Here is a 26,352-nt window from a genome sequence, read left to right on the forward strand (position 1 = left end):
ATACTTTTATCAAACCAAACATCAATGAAATTTTGGGTCATTACCATGATCTAAGTATAACTGGTAGAAGAATTACAGTGATATGTGCAAAGGAACAATAAAATCAATATTGTTATACAAAGTAACATTTTACAGCAGTGTTGTCTAAACGGTGGCAGTGGAACACACCCATGTTTTTACAGTTATTTTCAGAAAAAAATACAAAACTTCAACTTTAAATAACATTTCTCTGTCTCTGTGTTCTGATTTTCCTGTTTATTAAATGTTTTGAAAGAAATTTCTAACTTATAACCAAATTAATGTTTTCATGATTTTCTTGGTAATGGTAAATATAATATTTGATAACTCTTTCAACATGGTATTTTTCAGTTTCAAGTTAATATTAAAAACACTTCTCCTTATCTGAAAAATCTCAAATTTCCTTTATCTCTAAAACCTCCTAAATAGATTTCAAACATTTTCTTTTCAGTGAAACTATATTTTATCTGTTATTTTTTCTATCTCAGAATGGAACTGGTCAATTTGATCAACCTCTTAACCATAAAAAAAAATGTCAAAATAATAAATCTAAATTATCTTTCTTTCTTTCTAGAATGACATCATATTGTAACATGAAACTACATTTATTTATCCAAAGTAGCTTTGAACTCGTAACAGGTTATTTATGATGAGATTATGTTCAATTTTGATTGCCCTTTGAACAATGTCTAAGTAGTATTTGCACTATTTTGACTTGTAAATCACTCAGGGCATATGCAGCTCATGTTGTGCTATTAAATTGCGTTATCCACAAGCTAATATGAGTTTCTCATTTCTCATATGTGCGCTTCATGAAATATTTTTTATTAGTATTTATTTTACCTAATCTGATCTTAACAAACTTGAAAATATTCTTATTTTTACATTTTAGTCACTTTTATAATAATAACTAAAGAATAAACATGAAAAACAACAAATAAAGTACTTATTCAATCTTCTTGTTTCTTGCTGTCAGTTGTTCAGGGCGTGTAAGCCTACTGTTTTATACCAATGGTTGTAATGTATTAAATAATTTTTTATTTAATTTGATAATGCAGCTTTTTTAATTATTTTATATATTCCTTTGAGTTAGAAAATTAAAATTTATATACTATTATAGGTGATGTGTAATTGAATATAAGAGAGAACTATTAAAAAATCCTATTTGTGTCCTGTGACACTTTTTCTTCTTTCCAACATAAAGTTAGCAGTTTATGTAAGTGAGAAAGTAGTACAGACTTTTCCACATTTGATCATTTCTACACAGATACCATTTGTTCCTGGTGCTTTACCTGATAAGAGATCATCAGTGGTCTTACTTTCTTATCCTTTGGCATCTTGTCTGAGTTCTGCAATATAGGGAGGTTTTCTAAGGTACCAAGTGCACAGTCTTTCACTGTTTTCTATTGGGTAATGCTCTAAATAGTGTTCCAACAATCTTTCCATTTGCTACCCTTTGTTTGTTATTAGCTCTCCCATTTTATTTTTTAATGGGGCAGTTTTCTTGATCACAATGCTTGCAACTTTTTTGCATTATTTCATATATTTCTCTGACATTACCACTATCAGATGAATGTTAAATGTTCTCCACCATCTGTTGCCATCAAGAATTAGTGTATTGTTTTGCAGCTTGCTGAACTTCATTCCTCACTTTTCTCAATTGACTAGATGTTTTTTGTTGATTTCATCTCTGTTTCTCTCCTGTGAGTGGCTTTATTTGATGTGTTTGCTTTGAACTAGCCTAGATATTTGTTCATTTTCATTCCAAAAATGTATATAGCCTTTCCATTATGTAATATTATTTCCAATCTGCTATTTCCTTTGGTGGTAGGTGTTCAATTGCTTCTTCAAGGTCTCATTTAAACTGAAAGATCTATTCAGGGTCTTTTGTGTTGGAGGTGTCTATCCAAGGGATACACTGATACTTGGCTGTGGATATTCTTTTCAAGTTTACTTGGATCTTGCAGCTAACTAAAAAGTGACCAGTGTTGCAATCAGCATGAGTGAAAAGCACATTGTTTTGATTGACACATTTGGTGATGGTAAAGTCCAGCTTGTGCCAGTGGCTTATTCATGAGTGCATCCATGATACATTGTGGTGAAGATTTGTCTTGAAGCAGGAATTAGTGATGCACAGGGTGTAAAATGTGCAAAACCCATGAAATTGCTGTCATGTCATAGTCAACATGCTGTCTGTGTAGTAAGAACATTGGGATTTCCTGCAAGCCATAGATGGGTTGTCAATATATTTCAAAAGTAAGTTCCTCACTGCAAAGCCCACATTAGGTTCCCATTTTTCTTCTGTAGCTGATCAATGAGATGTGATGATCTCTCCCATTATTCAAAATTATAGAAGTCTGTAGAGATTTTCATTATAAATTAGTGATGAACACAAAGTAGTAAAAATAACCAGTTGAAGCTTTCTTTATTTTAATCTATTTAATCCTCAAGTGTGATACTACAGGTTCAAATTTATCATACACATTGATGTTGATGCATTATATTTTTATTCATGCACTGAAATTAAAATACATATTTCCCCTGTTGTTCATTGCTTATAAATTCTATTTAGATCTAGAACAGAACAACTACCATCAGGTGAAGGAGGAATCAAAGCTTTATTAAGAGTTTCTTCAATTCAGCAAAATGATGGTGGACTTTATAATTGTTCTGCAAGTAATCGGTATGGAGGAGACAATATGATCATTAGAGTAGTGGTACTAGGTAGGCTGGTCATGTTATTCTTAATTAAATCATGACAAAGTGGGTAAAGTGATTTTATTGTAGATTTAAGGGTCTGTCTCTTTTGCATAGGTTTTACAGTTGTATTCAAATCTAATTAAACTTTATTATCAATTATGTCATTAAAATTGGCATCAAAATACTGTTTACAATTCTTAGTTTTATTTTATTAATATCAAAAGCAAATATTTCAAAATTTTTCATTTTACACTTGTTATGTAAGCACTCTCAGTTCTTCAACTTTTAATTTGTGTAATGACAATAGTATGGTATCTACATTTTCTGAATAATATACACACAATGATGACATGGCTAAATATTAGGTTGAGGAATAATTTGTGAGCGTTTTTAAATAATTTCATTCAAGCATTACATGCAAGACTGTACAATACTTCAATGCATGAACACATTACACCCAAAACATTATTATGATACTTTATTTCATGTAATACCTAGGTATATAGTATGCATTGTTTTAAACGAAATTGCAAGAAATTAAATGCGAAAAGCAGATGGTGTCGAAAATTTTGTCCACTTGACAGTCCATTTAATGAGCTGAAAATGAAAGCAAAAATTAAAGACATATGAAAATCAAACACACCATCTATTAGAGCAAAACATTATCTACCAAATGACATGAAATATTTTGAGAAAGCATTTCATTTATGAATATATTTTCTTAACTTGAATAAACGCTCACGAATTATTCCTCAACCCAATATATAGCTTCTCTCCACTTGCTGAGATACCAGTACATTTTTCCAACCTATGACTCATCTAACATTCACGTTCAAGGTAGTTTTAAAACTATTTGTTCTTATTTTTAGTACAGGTTTATAATCAACAGAAAAAGAATATTTTTTATTCTAGTCATGTAACTGTTGTTTTGAATTTGTTAGTAAAAAGTGTCAGTAACAAAAAAAGTTGGTTGACCTGTGTTTGTACATATAAAGCAAAGTTGATACTTATAGTATTAATGATGTATCTTAACCTATTTAAAGCATAGTTAAAAATCCAATTAAATACCAATATGGTATTACCTTTATCTGCCCTCTAAGCATTGCTCAAAAATTTTGTGATCAGTGTACCAATATATATTCCATCAGTTTTACACTATTTCTCAACATGTACACATGTGACTACTTTCCACATTTAGTATTTCAGAAACCTATTTTGGTGCATTTAGTTCCCTTTGCTTTCCCTATTTAATTCTTCATTGTCTCAATTGGCACTACAATGTCTTTTTCTTTTTAAAGGTGTCTAGAGTTTCTGATGGCTCCTTCCAAACCAATTTGGGATATACCTATTAAGGTTACTTTCCATGCTACTTTGAATTCATCGCAAGGAATTATTGTTGAGAGAGATTTAAAGAACATTCCTGAGTTGGAGATTCTTACTGGTTTCTCCACCCAAGGAGTTTCAGCAGTGAGGCATATCTACACTCACCAAAATGGAATTATGATGCCGAACAATGTCCTCATTTTAACAGTTATGTCGCTGTATCCACCTGCCAACATGAAGGCAGGTTATCTTAATTGCAAGGTATGGCCTTATATTCCAAACTCTGTCAGCAATTCAGTCACTTGAAGATATAATGTTGGGGTTCCTTAATATGTGCTCATTATGGTGGCTAGGATCATGATACCTATGAGTATGAAACAGACCCTCATCTTATTAATTTATTGGCTCTCACCCATTCTACTTTTGTTTTTTCCCTAAGTGATTGGAAGAGAAAGAGGTCAACATTAAGAAATGATTCAAAACATAACTTACCCTGAAGCTCGAAAATTACTGCCCACCACTTCACCTCAGGCATGTGCTGCTGCACTTCATTTCACTACTGCAGTGGGAGTGCAACAGGGATCTCTTTGTGCCCCCAGAAGAATCATTCTCAAATCATATGAAAAGTCTTTTGACCTCCATGGTTAGGAAGGTGGGTGAATTAGTGTCAGCACCCATCTCTGTCCCTTACATTTTTTGCAGCAAACCCCAAGATCTACTTCTTTGGTTCCAGGTATGGGCATTTTCTTGGGTACATTTCTTCTCCCACTTCAAGAGAGGCAGCAACTGTACAATTAGAGCATCAAGGTCTGATTGATCATATGTCTCTCCAAGCAGCAGGTAGAGAGAACAAACAGTGATACAACCCAAGGAAACAAGGATGGCTACGGCCTCCAAGGGTGTGTCGAGTGGCAAAGACAGGGTGGTCATATGTTGATCAACCAACAGTGCCACCCCTCCATACACTCGTCCATCACATAGCCTGTCATTTCTGAACAAATAAAACTGCCGAAAAGTGACTGTATCGACCTCCATGGATCCTGCCCTGAGTCAACTGGGCAGGATTCCAGCAACTGAGGACGTGAGACCTCCCTCGAATAAAGAAAATAAAGTAAAAAGATGTCATTCAAAACACAAGGGCTCTCCACCCAATTTGCTTACACAAATAAAAAATGGCCACTTTGATACTATGGAAGGTTACGTTCTAATCTGGATGACATCAAAACATTGATTGCTTCATACCATCCTGTTTGTCTTTCCTTACAGGAAACATTTCTGAAACCTGCCAATACAGTTACTTTTTGGCAGTTTTATTTGTACAGAAATGACGGGCTGTATGATGGACGAGTACATGGAGGTGTGGCACTGTTGGTTGATCAGCATGTGCCCACCCTGTCTTTGCTACTCGACACACCCTTGGAGGCTGTAGCCATCCATGTTACCATCACTGTTTGTTCTCTCTACCTGCTGCCTGGAGAGACATATGATCAGTCAGACCTTGATGCTCTCATTAAACAGTTGCTGCCTCTCTTTTTAATCCTTGGAGACTTAAAATGGACCTTATCACTTCTGGACAAGTGCTGATATTGATAGGAGGGGTCACTTCTAGAGTGTTTGCTCTCTGATCACAACCTTTGTCTTTTGAATGCTGGTTCCCTCGGTGTGGATTCCTGTACGTGGTGAGGGGACCTCTCAGGGAAGGTTCTGTTCTATCTGGTTACCTTCTCTGGGATCTAAACATCCACCCACGTGTTTGCCGTGCGTGGCGACCCGTGAAGGGGAGGAGAGGATCATGGTGGTTGAGGGGTCCAACCCTAACACACCACTTTGGCCTCAAATTCCTGTAGACAGGCGGCCTTTGGGTGGCCCCCCTTGGGTCAATCGGCTGGTCCACTTGGAAGTCAACCAAGTACCAGTGTTGGAAGTTCTCAACGGGTGTTGTGGACATTGTGCCTGATGCTGGTGTTTGGGTATAGTGCTCACGAAACCCTGGCGTTGCTGCATTGTCCTTGCATGACTTTGTAGTGCATCCCCTTGTAGGGCTCTATGGTGGGTGGGGTCAGTGGGTACCAAAATTTTTCTTTTTCCTATAGATCCTCCAAAATATTTAAATAAAATTGTAAAAAAAACAATCAATGGGTAAGCGACCACGTCTTGAATACTCAGAACAGCAATCTTCAACATCAGTAACACACGTATCTCATTTTCTTATATTACATTCTCTATCAGAAAAACCTTTAAGGCAAATGCCCCCTTTTTTTATTCAAAAGGGTCTAGAGGGACTTGCTGGCTCTCCAAAGTCAGTAAAGAAACTTTGATCTGGTGACATATTGGTTGAAACATCCACATCTCAACACAGTGAACTCCTCTTGAATTCAAAGGCAATTGGGGATATACCTATTGAGGTTACACCCCATGCTACTTTGAATTCTTCACAAGGAGTTATTGTTGAAAGGGATTTGAAGAACGTTCCCGAGTCAGAGATTCTTGCTGGTCTCTCCACTCAAGGAGTTTCTGCAGTGAGGCGCATCTCCACTCACAAAGATGGAGTTACACTGCCAACAAATACCCTCGTTTTAACATTTACTTCACCACGTGCACCTCCCACCATCAAGGCAGGTTATCTCATTTGCAGGGTTCGGCCATACATACCAAACCCTCTCCGATGTTTCCAATGTCAGAGATTCGGCCACTCAAAGACATCTTGTCGTGGTTTCCCGACATGTGCTCGTTGTAGAGGCAAGGACCACGATGCCTATGACTGTGACATGAACCCACATTGCATAAACTGCAATGGTTCTCACCCCTCTTACTTTCATTCTTGCCCTCAATGGTTGGAAGAAAAAGAGGTGCAGTGTTTGAAAACGACACATAACATTAGTTATCCTGAGGCTTGGAAATTGCTGTCCACAACTCCATCTCGGACATATGCTGCTGCACTTCATTCCACAACTACAGTGGGAGTGCAGACAGATCTCTCTGTGCCTCCAAGAGAATTGTTTTCAAAACAAATGAAAAGCCTTTTGACCTCCGTGGTTAAAAAGGTTGATGAATCGACTTCCACACCCATCTCTGTTCCTCCCATACCTTCCAACAAACCTCAAGATCCACGTCCTTCAGTTTCAAATACAGGCATTTCTTCTGATACATCTTTTTCTCCCACCACAAGAGACAAAACAATTATTTGTTCGCGTCCTCAGTCACTGGATTCCCCTTCCAATAACTAAAACCTGCCCACCCGACCCAGAGCAGGATCCATGGAGGTTGATAGACCTCCTCCGACTAAAGACAGTAAAGAAAAAAGACGTGGTCGTAAACCGAAGGGTTCTCCAGCCACTTCACCTACCCGTTCTTAAAAATGGCCACCTTGATACAATGCAACTGTCGAGGTTTACGTTCTAATCTGGATGATATCAAAACGCTGATTGCTTCCTACTGTTGGTTGATCAACACGTGCCCACCCTGTCTTTGTCACTCAACACACCCTTGGAGGCTGTAGCCATCCATGTTTCCTTGGGTCATACCATCACTGTTTGTTCTCTGTACCTGTCCCCTGGAGAGACATATGATCAATCAGATCTTGATGCTCTCGTTTAACATTTGCCATCTCCATTTCTAATCCTAGGGGATTTTAATGGACATCATCCCCTCTGGGGAAGTGCTATTATTGATGGGAAGGGCCGATCTGTAGAGCGGATGCTCTCTGATCACAATCTTTCTCTTTTCAATACTGGTTCTTCCACTTACTTTTATGCACCTAGTCAGTCCTTTACTGCTATTGATCTCTCAGTTTGCTCCCCTTCATTATTCTCCCATTTTTCATGGAGGGTTGACAGTAATCCATGAGGCAGTGATCATTTTCCGATCCTTTTGAGAGAGACTGGCCGTGGTCGATGCCACCCTACCCGCGTGCCCAGGTGGAAGCTGGATCAGGCAGACTGGTCCACTTTCACTGCTCTTGCAGAACTTGATCCTGCCATCGTAAATCAGCCATCAATAGACGACTGTGTAGCAGCGGTAACTGACTGTATTACACATGCAGCTGCTCAGTGTAATCTTAAAACCTTGACACGTTTTCCACGATATCCTCGTCCGTAGTGGAATCCTGCTTGCCACTTAGCACGGAAGGCTCAAAAGCGGGCCTGGGATACTTTTCGTAGATATCCAACACTTTCAAACCGGGTTGCTTTCCAATGGGCCCATGCACATGCTAGGTGGGTAAGTCGTCAAAGCCAGAAGGAATCTTGGATTAAGTTCACAACCAGCATATCTTCTACCACCAGTTCCAAGATCATATGGGACAGGATTCGAAAGGTTAATGGGCACTACAATTCTGTCCCCCTCTCGATCTTACTCTCTGATGGTCAGGAGGTGACTGATGTTCGGAACATCGCTAACACTCTAGGTGAAAGCTTTTGCCGGGTATTTAGCACTTCTGCTTGTTCCTCCACCTTCCTGGCCATCAAGACTCAGGCAGAGCGATCAACTCTTTCCTTTCGAACTGACTGTTTCTTTGACTATAATTGTCCCTTTACCCTGGTGGAACTAAAAATGGTTCTTCATCGGTCTGCCAGTACGTCTCTTGGACCTGATGATGTTCATTATGACATGCTGCACCATCTATCTCCTGCTTCTCTTGATGTCCTTCTGATTGTTTTCAACCGGATCTGGCAGGAGAATGTTTTTCCTGATGCCTGGTGCCAGGCTATTATTTTACCTTTCTCTGAACCAGGGAAAGATCCCAAGATTCCTTCAAACTACCGTCCAATTGCTTTGACGAGCTGTCTCTGTAAGACATTAGAAAGGATGGTTAATGCTCGTCTTGTTTGGTTCCTTGAATCAAACAACCTCCTCTCGCCCACCCAGTGTGGGTTCCGTCGACAGCACTCCACCACAGACCACCTAATTCGTCTTGAAACATCTATCAGAGAAGCCTTTCTCAACCGCCAGCATCTTGTATCAAAATTCTTTGACATAGAGAAGGCTTACGACACAACATGGAGGTATGGCTTTTTGCAAGACCTCCATACATATGGGTTACGTGGCCATCTACCCATGTTTATTAAAAAATTTTTAATGGACAGGAGATTCCAAGTTTGTGTTGGTTCGACACTTTCCCGTTCTTTTGTACAGGAACTTGGAGTCCCTCAAGGCTGTGTATTGAGTGTTACACTCTTCAGTATAAAGATAAATGCCATCACTGAACAACTCCCTCTCACTGTTGCGAATGGGCTGGATGTCGACGACTTTCACATCTCATGTCAGTCGTCAAACATGAGATATATTGAGCGGCAACTACAAACCGCCCTCAATTGTGTAATGGAAGTGGACTCTGGCGAACGGCTTAAATTCTCTCTCTCCAAAACTGTATGCATGCACTTTTGCCGTTCGACGGGTATTCACCCTGATCCTGAACTTCAGATCGGTGAAGTTTTGCTGCCAGTGATCCCGGAGACCAAGTTCTTGGGGCTTATCTTTGATCGTAAACTGACCTTTATACCACACTTAAAGCAGCTTCGGGTCAAATGCACAATAGCACTGAACATCCTCCGTGTTCTCTCTTCTACCAGTTGGGGGGCAGATCGCTGTTCAATGTTAAAGGTATATCGTGCTCTTATTAGGTCAAAACTCGATTATGGATCAATGGTTTATGGCTCTGCCAGACCCTCGGCCTTAAAGATGCTGGACCCCATTCATCACCAAGGACTTCGACTTTGCACTGGGGCTTTCCGTACATCTCCAGTTCAAAGTATATACATTGAATCTCATGAACCTTCTCTACACCTTCGCAGTTTGCAACTATCTTTACAATATACTTCGAAACTTCATTCCTTACCAAAGCATCCCACCTGGAAATGTGTTTTCCTTCCTCGGTGGGCAGTACTTTTTCAGAACAGACGATCTGTCATTGCTCCGTTTGGCCTTCGCATCTGGGCGCAATTGGATGAATTGGGTCTGTCCTTGGATAACATTGCAGATTCCACAGGTTGGCCCATCCCACCATGGCTTATTACAGCCCCCAAATGTGACCTTTCTTTCAGTCACCTAAAAAAGGCAGATACTCCACATTGGAAGTACCATCTTTTATTCAATGAATATCTTTCAAACAATCATTCAGTTTTCATTTATACAGATGGTTCCAAATCAGGTAATTCAGTAGGCTCTGCTATGGTTTGCTATGGGTCAGTAGTTGCACGCAGAATCCCTTCTACAGCTTCTGTGTTCACTGCTGAACTGTATGCCATATTCTCTTGCCCTGGATCATATTGCAGCTGAGCAGTACTCCAACTGCACTATTTATACTGATTCGCTTAGTTCTATACTTGCCTTGGAATCGCTACACGTTAGCTCACATCCTATTCTCGCTGATATTCGATACCGACTGGCCCATTTCTCATTAGCAGCTACTTCAATCCAGTTTTTCTGGATACCAGGCCATGTTGGTATTCGTGGGAACGAGCTTGCAGACATGGCAGCTAAATATGTTTACTTCAGCACCATCACTCCTATGCCTATTCCATACATGGACTATGGTGTTGTCTTCAAGGCTCGGCTCCGTGCCAGCTGGCAGTCCACTTGGAGTAAGCAACGCGACAACAAACTTTTTCAAATCAAACCCAAAATTGGACTTTGGCCATCTAGCTTCCGTAAAGTTTGGAAGGAGGAAGTTGTTCTCACTAGGCTACGCATTGGTCACAGTTTTTTAACTCATCATTTTCTTTTATCTGGAACTGATTCACCAATGTGTAGTTTGTGTAACACTCAAATCACTATCAGCCACGTTTTACTTTCTTGCCATCATTACAATTCTCAACGACGGCAATATTTTAAACATATTTTTTCCAGGGTCAGTCTGTAACATTGGACAGAGTTATTGGTGATGGTGACTCTGTCCACCTTGATAATGTTTTTAATTTTTAATGGCCATTAATCTTTTAATCTCATTTAAGTGTTGCATATTTATTCATTACACCTTTTAATTGTGGTTCCTTTTTACAGTTTTAATCTCTCTCATTCAATTTGACATTGGACAATGGCCAGAACATTAAATAACTCAACACCAGGACTGGAAAGGCCAACTTCAGGTGCCTAACGCTACTGTTTTAACTACTTGTTAGTTCACCTGGCGAGTTGTTATTATACTTTTGCTGCATATCATTTCACACTTTTACTACTTTACTTTTTAGTACTGGCCATATTGACTCGTAATCCGGAACCAGGACTGGAAAGACCAACTTCAGGTGACTGACGGTGGTTTTTATACTTACCTGTTAGTCTACCTGGCGGGTTATGATCATTACCATTCTGCTTCAGGTAGTCCTTTACAACTTTGTTGAGTGGATGTCAACATTGGTTTTTACGCAATTTTCTGTTTTAATTGCCGTTTTGCTTTTATCTTCAATTACTTTTACAAATTTTACTCCATTTTCTTGACTTCTATCTTTTTACTGGACATTTGGCTACTCATTATTACGATTTCGCGGAGTATCTTTTAAAACTTTTATTCTTTTACATTTTGATAATAGCTGCTATGACACATAACCCGGAACCAGGACTGGAAAGGCCAACTTCAGGTGATTGACGGTGGTTCTTGAACTTACCTGTTAGTCTTCCTGGCTGGTTATGATCATTACCATTTTGCTAGAGTAAATATTTTACAACTTTGAAGACTGGATGTCACCATTGGTTTTTACACCATTTTCTGTTTTAATTGCTTTTTTGTTTTTACCATCATTTACTTTTACAAATTTTACTCCATTTACTTGACTTTATCTTTTTACTGGACATTTGGCTACTCATTGTTACAATTTTGCTATGTATCTTTTAAAACTTCTATTCTTTTACATTTTGATACTGATTGCTATGACACATAACCTGGAACAGGACTGGAAAGATCAACTTCAGGTGACTGACGGTGATTCTTGAACTTACCTGTTAGTCTTCCTGGTGGGTTATGATCATTACCTTTTTGCTAGAGTAAATACCTTGCAACTTTTTATACTCTGCCTTCTATCTTAACATTGTAAACTAGGTGTCAACATTGGTTTTATACTTTTTTGTTTTACCTTCATTTCCATTTATGTCTATTACTACATTTATTTATTTATTTTTTACATTTTTACCGAATGTCTGGCACAGATAGCCTCGCTGCTTTGTGCCATAAAACACTAAATCAATCAATCAATCAATCAATTCAATGCTGGTTCTTCTACTTATTTTCATGCACCTACTCATTCCTTTACTGTTATTGATCTCTCCATTTGCTCCCCTTCACTATTCATGGAGTGTTGGCAGTAACCCACAAGGCAGTTATTATTTTCCTATCATTTTAAGAGAAACTGGCTGTGGTTGATGCCATCTGACCTGCATGCCCCAGTGGAAGCTAAATCAAGCCAACTGGCCCTCTTTCAACACTCTCTTGTACCACCAGTACTATAGTCATAGGGGACACGATTTGAAAGATCCAGTCCTCTTTTCAATCTTACTCTCTAATGGCCAGGAAGCACTTTTGCTTTATCTTCCACCGTCTTAGCCATCAAGACTTGGGTAGAGTGATCACCTTTTTTCTTTTTGAGTGATTGTCTGTATGACTATAATCACTTCCTTTATGTTGGTGGATCTCAAACTCTTCATCGTTCTGGCAATACATTGGTCAGGCCTGATGATATACACTACGAAATGCTTCGTCATCTATCTCCTACCTCTCTTGCTATTTTTCTGATAGTTTTTCCCAGATCTGACAGGAGAATGTTTTTCCTAATGTATGGTGACAGGCTAGTCCTACCTTTCTCTAAGCCTGGGAAGGAAACCAGGACCTTTGAACTCTTCAAAAGGAGCTGTTATAGAGAGAGATTTAAAAAAAAACAAAAAACAACTCTTGAGTTGGAGCTCCTCACTGGTTTTATTCACAGTCCAGGATTTTTTGCTGTGTGATGAATCTATACTCTAAAGGATGATATTACACTTCCTACCAGTGTTCTTATGTTGTCATTTACCTCATTACATTTGCCTGCCTTTGTCAAGGCAGGTTATTTGAACTGTAAGGTTAGTCCTTATATTCCTAACCTTCTCAAGTGTTTCTGGTGTCAGTGGTTCAGACATTGTAAAGCATCTTGTCATTGTGGAGGCAAATATTATGACCTATGAATGTCAACTGGACCTTCACTGCATCAATTGTGGTGGTTCCCACCCCTCTTACTTTTGATATTACCTTAAGTGGGTGAAATAAAAAAGAGATGCAACATTTACATACTGTCATTAATATTTCTTACCCTGAGGCTTGGAAGTTTTGTCTCCTATTTCATATCAGACATATGCTGCTACACTACACTGCACTGCTGGGAGTGCACAAAGATCTTTCTGTTCTTCTCTCATCATGTAAAGAGTCTTGTGTCCTCTGTGTATGTTAGAGTTGACAGCTCTATGTCTGCTCCTGTCTCTGTCTCCACCCTTATTCCAGTGATTGCTCAGGTTAATTTTCTTTAGCCTCGAGATACTGAATGATTATTTGTTCTTAGTTACAAAAACGTCTTGGTTACAAGCAAAAGGGTTCTCCATCCTTGTTACTTCAACCTAGATAAACATAGCCTCTTTGATACAGTAAAATTGTCAAGGTTTTTTTTCTCAGAGGAAATGTTCCTGTGTTTTTTCTGATATTATCACCATTCAGTAGTTTCTTTATACCAGAGTGACAGGTTGTTTGTTCTCTGTACCTGTCTCCAGGAGAGAGAATCAGTAAGACCTTGATACTCACATAGAACACAGATCATAACATTTCTTGCTCCAGTACTGGTTGTTTTACCTATTTTCATGCACATAGTCAGTTGTTTACTGCTTTAAGTCTGTGTATCTGTTCCCCTTCACTTTTCTCATTTTTTGAAAGGTTGACAGTGATTCACGTAGTAGTGATCATTTTTACACTTTTTAAAGGGAGATTTGCCATGATCAGTGCCACCTGACCCAAGAGCTATGGTGGATGTTGTGTGGTAGGCTGATTGGCTCTCATTTACCTCTCTCTTGCATCTTGATCTTGCTGACTTTAGTCTTCCATCTGTTAACAGCTGTGTGGAAGCAGTAAATGATTGTATAATTAAACAGCTGTTTCTAGTTTCTTTAAAACAACTTGCAGTCATTTTTACCATCAGAGGGGTTTATACCTCAAACGTGAGCTTTTTCTCAATGGTGTTGTTGTTCTCACAGTTTCTGAGGTGAATTTCTTGGGTTTTAACTTTGACAATAAGCTTTCTATATTTTTCACATCAAGCAGCTTTATTTTAACTGTAAAAAAGACACTGAACATTCTCCACATCGTCTCTTTCACTTGTTGGGGAGCATATCAATGTTCCATGCTCAACATCTATCTTGCCGTCATATAATCCAAGCTGAACTATGGGTCTGTTGCTTACAGTTCTGCTAGACTCTCTGTCTTAAAATGTTAGACCTCATTTGCCATATGGGGCTTTAATTCTGCATGGGAGCTTTACACACTTAGCCAGACCAGACTCTCTTTACCAAACCCCATAAACCTGCTCTTCACCTTGGCTGTTTGCAACTTTCTCATACTAGAAGATTTCCATCCTTATCATAGTGCCCCACCTAAAGTTGTATTTTTCTTCCTTAATGGGTTTGGTCTTTCAGAATAGACCTATCTGCTATTCCTGCTTTTTTCCTTCACATCAGGCACAATTGAATTGGGTCTGTCACTGGATGATGTTGCCAAGTTCAGTGATCTGCCTATCACACCATGGTTCATTGTGGCCTTTCTTTTAGTCCTATGAGGGAGGTGGGTACTCCTAATTGGAAGTACTGCCTTCTCTCTGTGAAATACCTTTTAAACTATCTTTCCATTTATATGGATGGTTCAAAAATTCTGCTGGGTTGTGGGACATTCCTTTTGCTTTAATTTTTTGTAGGAGCTAAGCAGTACACTAACTGTACTATTTATATGACTTCTATAACCCTCTGGAATTGCTTAACATCAGTCCTCAACCTATTCTCTGAAATGTTTGGAAATGACCAGCCCACTTTTAACTCTGCTGTTTCAGTCTAGTTTTTCTGGCTACCTGGTGGCAGTATTGGTATTTGTGGGAATGAGTTTGCCAACATTGCAACAAATTTTTTCTGCTCTGATGCCATCATAGCCATCCTTGTCTCTTATATGGATTATGGTCCTGTTAGCAAGACCGTGCATTATGCTACTTGGCAGTCAACTTGGGGTGGGGAATTTCATAACAAGCTATTCCAGAGCAAACCTACTGTTGTTATTTGACTGTCTAGATTCTGTTAGGATTGATGAAAGGAAGTTGTCTTGTGTAGGTTATGCATTGGTCACAGTTTTTAATTCGTCATTTTCTTTTTGGTGAGACTGATCTGTCAGTGTGTGGCCTTTATGACACTCAGATCAAAATTGTCCACTTTTTACTTTCATGCTGTCATTACAACTGGGAATAGCAGGACCATTTTAAATAGGTATATTTTAAGGTTTTACCCCTAATGTTAGATAGTGATAGTGTTCAATTTGATCATGATTTTAGCTTTATAAGAGGTCATTGGCCTTTGTCAATCTACTTGAGTTTTTACTAGCTTTTTGGTTATTGTTTTAAGTTTTGATCTTTTTAATTTTTATTGAGATTTACCTTTTGTTTTTATTTTTATGTCTATGGTTTGGTGCAGATGGCCATTTTACTGTGTTTCAGCGAGGCTCAGAAATGAACCACCCAATCATCTCTTTGTCATTTTACTTTAAGCATCCACGGTTTACTAAACAAAGAAAATATTAAGCATGCATGCCCCATTTAATCAGGATTTTTATTCCTGTCTCTTTGTGGTTCCAAAGCAGACGAAAGGCTGGAAACCTATCATTGATCTTTCCCAGTTGGATTTCGTTTTGATTTCCCCTCATTTCATTGGGGTTTGAAAACCAAGTTGGACATGACAGAAGCCTCTCTTTAATCCCTATTGCTCTTGAGTCATGCACTTTTCTGTGATTTCTTCACAATCATCAGTTTTCCATTTCAGTTCTTGTCATGTTATGTGCACTTTTGCCTGACATCTTCATTCAGTAGGTTTCTAGACTCATGGTTATATGGACAATTGGCTTTCCTTCTTCCTTCCCATTCAAAGTCACTTGGACCACACCTGTCTCCTCCTACAAGCAGCAGCATAAGTAGGTTGTGTTCTCATATTGGAGTAGTTTATTGTTACCCCCACTCAATACCTTGTTCATTTAAGTTTTCTTTAGTTCAATCTCAGTCAGGTCCAGTCTTCACCTGTTTGTCTCTTGGATATGGGGTAAGGGATGACAAAGGCACTCAATTCATGTTCTGTACTAGCTTAAGAGGTTCTATATCTGTTGGGGATGAGGGCTTACTTGTAGGCTCTCATTCCTAAGGGTTGAGCTCGTATGCATTCACATCAGTAGACACTTATTGAGCAGTGGAACTTCTTTTATTCCACAGCCAAGGGGTTACTCTTCCTCCATCTTATCTGGACATATCTTTGGAAGGCTGGAATATTTCCATTGCTTATTGGAAAGTCTCAGTTTCTGGTCAGTTGAGGGGTCTTCTCTCCATATCAACCTTCTTGAACTCATGACAGTTTGTTAAGCTTTGACACACTTCCTTTTTCTTTTGTAAGGGAGTGTTTTTATGGTACACTATGAAAATTAATCAGTTACCACTAATAAAAGGATACCATATTCAGGTCTCTCTGTTTTCAGAGTCCTGATTTCCTATTTTTGGGCCACCATCACTGCATTTGTGGTCTAATCTTGGCATGCTCTTGTTGCAGAACATTTCTCTCATCCTATTAAGGTCTCCCCATGGAGTGATCTCTCAATCCTCGTGTCTTTTGGTGAGCATATTCTCAGCTGTGTATATCTTTTGTCAGTGCTTTTGGTGCTCACTTGAACATCTAACTTCCCTTTGATCTCTCATTCCTCACTCACTAGCTCTGAGTAAATGCATTCAATCAATTCTGGAGGGGTGTTCACATCTATGTCTACTCTTCTATTCAGCTGCTCTCCAGATTTCTCTTTTTAACCCCTCTTTGTCTGGTTCCACTTGGAGCTTCATAATGGCATGTGTAACCATGGTTCCCTTTAATTGCATCCTCCACTGTTTTTCCTGTGTCATCCTCTATCCTTAATACTGCCCAGGAAAGCAGTTTGCTTTCATACCCATTTCTTTTGTCTTCCATTTCCTACTTTACTCCCATTTTGATCCTGATGATTGACTTCTTTGTCAATTTCCTCCTTGAAGTGTTGTGTGAATGGTAATGCATCTTTTGAGGTTCAGGTTTAACCTTTCATTCCTTGGAATCATTCTAGTTCCTGTGATATGTACCCTATCATACTTAGTTTGGGTTTGTCAACTTATCAGACTGGCATATTCAGACTTATTTATGAAAGGTTTATGTATCCATAATGCTTCTTCTTATTGTGTTTGTCACATCCTAATGTTCTTGGCTGCTAGTCTTTGCCATCCTGTGGAAGAAGCAATGATACCTTCATTGCTCATTATCTAAATGAATTGGCTGTGTTTTCCTTTATTGGATAGCATCTTCTTCCTGTGGTGATTCTGCACACATCCGTTCACCTTTGACTGGGCTAAATCTTGTCACTTCATTTCATTCATATTTTTATTTTCTAAAAACCATAGTTTCAATCATTGATAACACTGTGCAACAAAATTTTTACTTTTTCTTGTTCCTGAGCATAAAATCTTATTTCCCAAATGTTTATGCCTAAAGTAAATGGAAAAGACCTACTTTTCTCTTCAAACTTTACTTTTGTGTCTTGGGTAATGAAATTTCCAAATTTACCCATTTTCCAGAACATTCCAGATAGACTCAGTGCTGAGTAGCTGATAGAGATTTTTTTCAAACTTACAAGAATTTTCAAGAACTTTCTAGAATGTTGAAGAACATACAAGAATTTTCTAGAACTTTCCATAGTAATATATATACAGGGGATCACTACTTCAGTTTAGTTCTAGCTGCCTAAATGAACACATAGACCTATCCAAGGATGCTTTACCAAGTGTCCCTGTTATCTTTGCCTTTGGGGCAGTTGGTATACTGCAGCACACTACAACAGGAAGCTCTGGCTACAATGGACCGAGTTTTCTATGAGATACTAGTGGATCTCCAGATGGTGTTGTTCCCACCATTGCACATAAAATTGGGTCTTATGTAACAATTTGTCCAACTCTTGATAAGGAGTCTGCAGCCTTCAAGTACCTGCTGTCTGAGGCAAAGGTCAAAGCTGGTGTCTTTGTTGAACCACAAATAAAGAAGATCCTGGAGTGCACAGAATTCCCCAAGAAGTTCAGTAGGAAGGAAGAAAAAGCTTGGGGCAGTTTGTTGCAGTGGTTCAAGACTTCTTGGGCAATCACGAGGCCAAAAATTATGTGGAAATGGTTGAGGCTTTGATGAAGAAGTCCAGCAAAATGGGCTGCAGGATGCCCCTGAAAATCCATATTATTGATGCTTATCTTGATAAATTCAGGGAGAATGTGGGAGCATACTCAGATGAGCAAGATGAACGCTTCCACCAAGATATACTGGACTTTGAACGCTGCTACCAAGGAGAGTATAACCAAAACATGATGGAAGACTGTATTTTGGGGCTGATACGTGAAAGTGATTTACATTACAGTCACAAATCTCGAAAAACTACTCACTTCTAAACATTTTTGTACAACTTTAGTCTAAAAACATTTAGATCTTGATTCATATGTTGTTTTATTGAGACCTTATGTAAATGAAATTGTGCAAATTTGCCTGTTTTTACATAGAAAATAGGTTAATTTTTAAATTTCATTATCCAGGTCACAAAATCAAAGTTTGAAGGGAATAATGGTTATTTTCTGTACTTTTACAATATAAGCAATTAAGAAATAACACTTACTATCCAGGAAGAAAATTTGTGTTATGTAGTGTAATGGAATTCCAGTATTTGGTAGGTGTTGCATAGTCAAGAATATTTACAACAAGCTTCCACTTTTTACTGATTACACTGTAATATTTACTGTAAAGGTAGGTATCAGTATGTTTCACTTAATGTGGACCATTACTTATGGAATTTCAGAGAAAAGCAAAAGGGGATTTCTGCCTATCTCCGCTGACACTTTGACTGAATAAATTGGGCCATTCTGCTTTTCAAAATGGAGAATCCTGGAAACCTGTTGTACTTTCTGCAGTGTAACCTTCCTCTGAACTCCCCACCAAATTTACTTCCCATATTTATTTATTTCAGTGAATCATGAGAGACCTTCTCATTTCCCAGTTGCTGGAGTAATTGACCAAGAAGGCTGAGTGAATGTATGTTTCAGTATGGATTGCATCTCTCAGAATAAATTGCATTTGTGCACAACCTTTTTTTTTTTCTTTTCTGTCCATATAAGATTCATTTCCTACTTTAAGAGCAAAGAGCATACCTGTTACAGAAGTAATGTAGTACCCTACAAGTGTGCTTTGTTTTCATCTCAGAATATATTCATTCAGTCTGGGTAGTCACACTTAGTTCCTGTGTTATGTATCAAAACTGGCCTCCAACTTTGCATTGTAATTTTTGGCTTTGTGTGTTGGGGAGGTACGACAGTATTGGAAATTAACATTTTTTTTATACTGAAGTTGTTTTTTGACTTTTTTTAATGATTTATGTGTGATGTGCTAAAATGCATATTTGAAAAAGTAATGCTTTTTACTGTTTTTTTAGAACAAACTCATGAAAAACTAGGCCTAATTAGTTGTGCTTGTTTGAGAGAGAATTTTGCTGAATTATACATCAACATATGAGAATCTGCTAATGTGTTCTTACTATGAACTGTTGCTTTTCAGGGATGAATAAACTGTATGGGAGAAGATAGATAGCTGAAATAGTGAATATATTAGAAAATAACATCACAAAATGATGTCTTCAGATAAGCAGAAAATAATCTTAATTGTCAAAGTTTGATTTTACTGTACCTTGATTTTTATTATTTTCATTGATGACCTTAATCCCAATATGTTTTAGGTTCACCTGGTAAATTTCATAAAACCAATGATTTTTGCACCTGGGTAGTTAGTTCAGTCAACAGCTATACAAGATAAGCATGTTCTGTGCTGGGCATTCATCTTGTGATTCCCACAGTGCAAGTCAAGTGCCCTAACCATCAAGCTATACCAAGCCCTCTATACATAGATAATTAGCTATTGCTAAAGTAGATAAAGTAACTGCTAAGATGTATATATTTGCTGAACAAAGCTTTTGATTTTCATTCATAATACCCTAGAAATAATGCAAAGTAAACATGAATATTGTAAGATGAAAAAAGTATTTTTATTCTTGAATGAAATCATCTTGCACCTTTTTTTTATACAGTGGAGCCCCTCACTAACGACTTCAAAAATGCCTCGACAAAAAGGTCGTTAATGAGGGGGAGTTGTTAGTGAGGGGTGAATACCCAATTTGTTACCAAGATTTAAATTATGTACGTTTTTATAATAGGCAATCGGTCTCTGTTCATTTTAAGGGTATGGAGTATTTAAAAACGAAATAAAAAATGCGGTAATATGTAATGCAAAATATATTTTCACTAGTTCTCACTACTTTACCTTGATTTTATGAGGCTATTAAATGTTTAAACACAAGTCTATTCACCATTCTGTACACAAAAAATGTTCAAATGCAGGCTTAAAATACGATCCTAAAATACATTTCTTAAAAAAATCACTGTAAAATGTTACACGCAAAAGTGTTCAAATACTGACTGGATATAACGATCGTAAACTAAAGAAATCACTAATGTTCATGCAGACTTAAAATAGATCATAAAAGACATTTTCTTAAATCACTAATGCTCATGCAGACTTAAAATGCGATGATAAAATACATTTTTATAAAGAAATCACTGTAGAAGAGATGCTACACATGCACAAAAATGATCAAATACAGACATAAAATACGATAAGAAACTACATTTTCTTAAAGAAATCACTAATTTTTGTTTGCCGAACTTTCTCTCCCGACATGCTACAGCAAAGCATTACTGTAACTCTTTCTTTTGAAACTTTTACACCGGATGTCGTTTCTCCCTTCTTGACCATTGATTTCGTTGGAAGTGATCTGTATTATATCCCAGTCTCATCAGCGTTAAATATGTCATTAGGGGAATAGCCTTCACAGATGGATAGGAGACGATTAGTCCAATCTTCAACTGCTTCTTGAGAAACTTCAGCACTTTCGCCACAGAGAATAGCTGCTTTGATATTATGCCTTTTTACGAATCTATCTAACCATCCATTGCTAGCAGAGAAGCCTTCATTGCCAAGCTGAGACGCCAATATCAATGCTTTTTCTTGAATTAGTTTTCCGGTAATTGGTAGATTCCTGGATCTTGTATTCACAAACCACTGCCACACCTTCTCATCCAACTCGTCGTATAGGCATCTTCTCTTGTTCTGATTTTTTTCTGGATTTTCGCCTGTTTCCCACTTTTTCAAAATTTTTTCTTTCTCTTTAATGATTGTCTGAATTTGGGATTACCAACTTCAAGATCCGTGGCGATTTTTATTGCAGTTTCCCCTTTGTCGTGTCGTTTAATGACGGAAACTCTCTCTTCTAAGTTAAGCAACTTTCTCTTCGACATTCTGGTGAAAAATGAGTCTGTGTTATGAGGAATCTTCATATTATGCACACTAATCCTGTCTGTTAAATAATCCGATTTAGTGTTCCTAATTCATTATGCACTATAGAATAAGCGCACTGAGCACATTGTGAATAAGATTAATTTACCAATGAAAATTAATCTTCTTTTCGATTCGACGCACTGGAAATAGATTTATTGTTGAAGTAGGTTACGTAACACTGTTTAACTGCGGAATAATTAAACTCATTTGTAATATGCCATAAATGAGAAGGCAGACTGCTATGTAACTTCACAAAATATTCCACATAATAATGTCACTTAGTCGTTAGTGAGAGGTAAAATAATCAAAATTGTTCAATTTGGTAGGTCGTTAGTCGCGTTTGAGGGGAAGTCGTCCACGAGGGGCAATTTAATGCAAACAGGGTACCGTCAAAAATTTTCCGGTCGTTTGACAGGGGAAGTCGTTAGTAAGGGGGTCGTTAGTGAGGGGCTCCACTGTATCTGTTTCCCTATGTAAGTAAACAGTTACTTATTTAATTGATTGCTTTAGTAGTCTATTGAATCCACACTTTTTCAGCATGAATGCCTTCTTGACTAATTGGTTATAACTTTCCCCCACCCATATTGTTATAGGGTGCATGTAGCTCCCATTGGTAGCATTAAAATGAAGCAGTACTGTATTTATCACTAAGAATAAGTTTGTTTGCTCTTATCTCTTAATCAGTGGAAAAGTGTAAATTTGGTGTGAGTATAAATCTTTTTAATTTGTTGTCTCATGGAAATAAGCTACTATTTGTTGAAGTGTCATCAAAAACTGTTTGTACACTGCCTCATGTAAATAAAGTATACATCACATCTGTATTCAAAACTGCTGCAAACACAATAAATATGTGCTAGAACAAGTTATTGATGATAATTTCATTATTTTTGAAAAGAACCTCCTTCAAGACCCAAAAGAGTTGAAATTACCCAGAGTTGGAGCAGATCAGTGCGAGTGCAATGGGCTCATGATGACAGTGGAAATAACCCAGTTATCAACCATACGATTGAATACCAGAAGTTAACAGGTACAGATATGTTTACTTCTATTGTTTCAGTTGTTTCTAGGAAAATTATATATGCATTTCTCCTTAGAAACTTTACAAACTTACTGTGTACTTTAATTTTTCTTTTTATGGGTGATTGTACCTTTATTATTAGTAATTGAAGTTCTTATAAGATTATAAGTTAATGTATTTGATAGTAATTCTTTTTTTCAAATGTAAATTACTTTTAAACTTTATACAATTGCAAGTTTAACATTATAGTGCACATTGTAGTACTGCCAAAACACCAATTAACAACACAGCTCAGAAGTCAGTAACAAAAACAACTATTCTGGAAAAAAAAAAAGGGAACTTTGTTTGTGGAAATAAAACTCTAAAGTCCTTGTACTTGTTGTATTGCTTATGTGGAAGCTGATAATATAGTGAATAATTTAATGAATGCTCTTTTTTCTTTCTTTATGTTTATATTATGTTCTAAATATTTAAATAAGAGTCTTATTAAAGTACCACTGAAATACTTAAGCTAGAACAAGCTTTTTGACTCCGCTTTTAAATTAATAATTTTAAACATCAGGATTTTAGATCCAGTTCTTTCTATCTATCTTGACTTTAAGATGACAGTTACTCAGTTGTACCCTGAATTAAGTTGCAACATCTTGATGGGCTAGTATGCAGAAGTAGGAGATAGCAAAACATGGCAAATTATAAACATTTGATGCTCAAGGTGCCATCTGTAGGTGAAAAAACTTTCCACCAGTAAGAGTGCAACATACTTTCTTGATGCATATGATTCCTTCTCTTCAAATGTCTTATTTTCAGTTTGTTTTGCATCTTTATATTAATTTCTCTCAACAAGTTCACACTTTGCACTTTATTATACAGTAGTTTATCAGCTAAAAATGAGGAAAACTTCTGTTTTATTTTCAGTTTTTCTTTGCTTTATATTAATTTCTTTCAACAAGCTTGCACTGTTTTACAATAGTGATATTTGTAACTTATTCAGCTATTTTGAATTGGAATTATTTTATATTTCTACCTAATAACAGAATGTATTAATTCATAACAAAAACTGTTTGCCAGCACAGTTGTGTTTTGTCATTTACTTTGTATTATGAATTCTATGTTACCAGTTCTAAGGTTATTTGTTCTGTTTGCACTTTTACAATAGCTTCAGGTCATGGGAAGACTTTTGGCTTTATTTCATTGGGAGATTGATCTACCAAGGAATTGATATCTATCAGGCCTCACCTCTTGTTTGGGGGCCTACACATTTTGCCGTACATTTCATCAATTTTGGAAGATAAGGTGTTTTATTGCCACTGTTTTTGGATATTTTTAGTATTGTTATATGTAGTTATTCAAGTTTTATAATATAGGTTTTTTCAGTTTATTCAATACTTTTAGCCCAGTTTAGGTTAGAAATTAGGCTTAGTTGTATCCTTTCTCCAAAAGCACTTATATTAGGGGTCTTTGTTATTTTAGAATTGATTAATTCGTATTAATTCATCTGAGTAGGGTGTCATTCATTTGTTTAAGTATTATTTTTTATTTCATACATAAATTACATCTTGTATACTATACACAAGTAATTGGTTGTACACACTTCATTTTATATATTTCTCTTTATTTCACTTCAGTTATTATACTTATGACTAGGTTAAGATTTATACTTTAGAGTTTAGTGATATCCTCTGTCCTTCATTTTTCAGTTAGGGTTAACACATGTCTGTTATTTTCAATTTACTTGTATTTGTACTTGAGTATTATTGCTAATTCAGTTAAATATCTTGTTAGGTAAGACCTTAACAAGTCTTATTTTCTTACCATTCATTTCATTTATTTTTACTTTAACTTCATTTGTGTGGGCCCATGTGAGACAGAGCTTACTCTACATGCTTCTAATTTTACTCACCTTCATTCTATAATGGCTGATCCCAGTTCAGACGAGTCAAGTGTTTGGTTTTCTTCCACCTTATTATGGATTGCTTTCCAGGCCTCTACTGCAAAATCTGCTCAGCCTGTCTCACATTTGTTTCAGATATGTTTGACTATATATCCACTTCTCCTAACACTGTTTTTTATTATCTTTTTGTCTCTTTTGAGATTGAATACTGGAAAGTCTCATCACATACAGGCTTTGATTAGCTGACTATCATGTAGATTTTCTTTTCTTTATATCTTTTTTAATCCTTTTTAATTTCTCCTCTACCTAGTTTTTCACCTTTATTTTATTCTCTCTACTCTCCTATGGGCCTGATTGTGCACCAGTTGGCAGTCGACCTGGAGTGAACAATGAAATAATAAGCTTTTTCAACTCAAGCCTTCTTTAGCTCTTTGGCCATCTTGTTTCTGTAAAGATCGAAGGGAGGAAGTTATTTTGTTTAGGCGATGCACTGGTCACAGTTTTTTAAGTCACCACTCCTTTTATTTGGTACTGATGCACCAGTATGTGGTCTGTGTCACAATCATACATATTTTGTTATCTTGCTGTTGTTACAACCAAGAAAAACGATGCCATTTTAAACATATTTTTAAGGTAGGTTTGCCCTTGACATTAGCCAATGTCATAGGTGATACTGGCTGCCTCACTGTTTTTACATTTTTAAGAACCAATGGTCTTTTTAACTTAATTTAAGGTTTCTATTGGACTATATACTGTTTTAGCATGATTTCTTTTCCACGTTTTAATTTTTATTTTGACTTGAACCCAGGACTGGAAAGGCCAACTTCAGGTGACTGACAGCAAGTTTGAACTTAATGCTTCAGTCTTCCTGGCAGGTCTTAATTTTACATATTTTTACCTTAATTTCCATACACCATTATAGTATACAACATCTTGTTTGGTACAGATAGCCTTGTAGTTTTGTGCCAATAAACATGAAATACCTACCTACCTACGTCCTATAGGTAATGTTTATCTTCCACTTATTTCCTTAGGTGTTCCATCTATATTGAGGGATTTCCATGGGATACCTCCTCCTTCTTCTCCCCATGTTGGAGAGTTTACCATTTGTGGCTCATTTCCTTTTGAAAATGTATTGAATGGCACACTACTGTTTGATTTTCATCTACTTCTAAGAGGGACTTGTGGTCAAATCTTTTTCTTCACCACTTTATTTTTAGGGGAAGGAAGGGGTCTCTTTCTTTACCTTTTGTGTCATCTGGGGTATCTGCCATGCTGCATTTATTTATTTATTTTTTTTCGTTTATTTCATTCTGAGCCTGTATGTGGTGAGGGGACCTCCCAGGGAAGGTCCTGTTTTTCAGTTTACCTCCTCTGGGATCTAAAGAGCCACTCACATGTTTGCTGTGCGTGGCAACCCTTAAAGGGTAGGAGAGGATCCTGGTGGTTGATGGGTTCAACCCTTTCAATTCCTGTAGACAGGCAGCCTTGGGGTGGCCCCCCTTGAGTCATTTGGCTGGTCCACTTGGGCTTGGGTCAACCAAGTACCAGTATTGGATGATGTTCTCAACAAATGTTGTGGACATTGTATCTGATGCTGGTGTTTGGGTGTAGTGCTCATGAAACCCTGGCATTACTGCAGTGTCCTTCTTTGACATTGTAGTGTGCCCCCTCTTAAGGCTCCATGGTAGATGTGGTCAGTGGGCACCAAAATTTTCCTTTTTCTATT

General features: G+C 37.4%; 1 protein-coding gene across 1 annotated transcript in view; it reads left to right on the plus strand.

Annotated features, from left to right (window-relative positions):
- Window positions 1-26,352, plus strand: part of LOC143252911 (cell adhesion molecule Dscam1-like) — a 107,537-nt gene that overhangs the window by 40,545 nt on the left and 40,640 nt on the right. Inside the window, exons 6-7 of the mRNA XM_076505756.1 lie at window positions 2,591-2,742; window positions 22,610-22,741. Of these exons, the coding sequence (XP_076361871.1) occupies window positions 2,591-2,742; window positions 22,610-22,741 (284 nt within the window). The remainder of the gene's footprint in view (window positions 1-2,590; window positions 2,743-22,609; window positions 22,742-26,352) is intronic.

The sequence above is a fragment of the Tachypleus tridentatus genome, chromosome 6 (genome assembly GCF_004210375.1).
Source record: "Tachypleus tridentatus isolate NWPU-2018 chromosome 6, ASM421037v1, whole genome shotgun sequence".
In the NCBI taxonomy this organism is placed as follows: domain Eukaryota; kingdom Metazoa; phylum Arthropoda; class Merostomata; order Xiphosura; family Limulidae; genus Tachypleus; species Tachypleus tridentatus.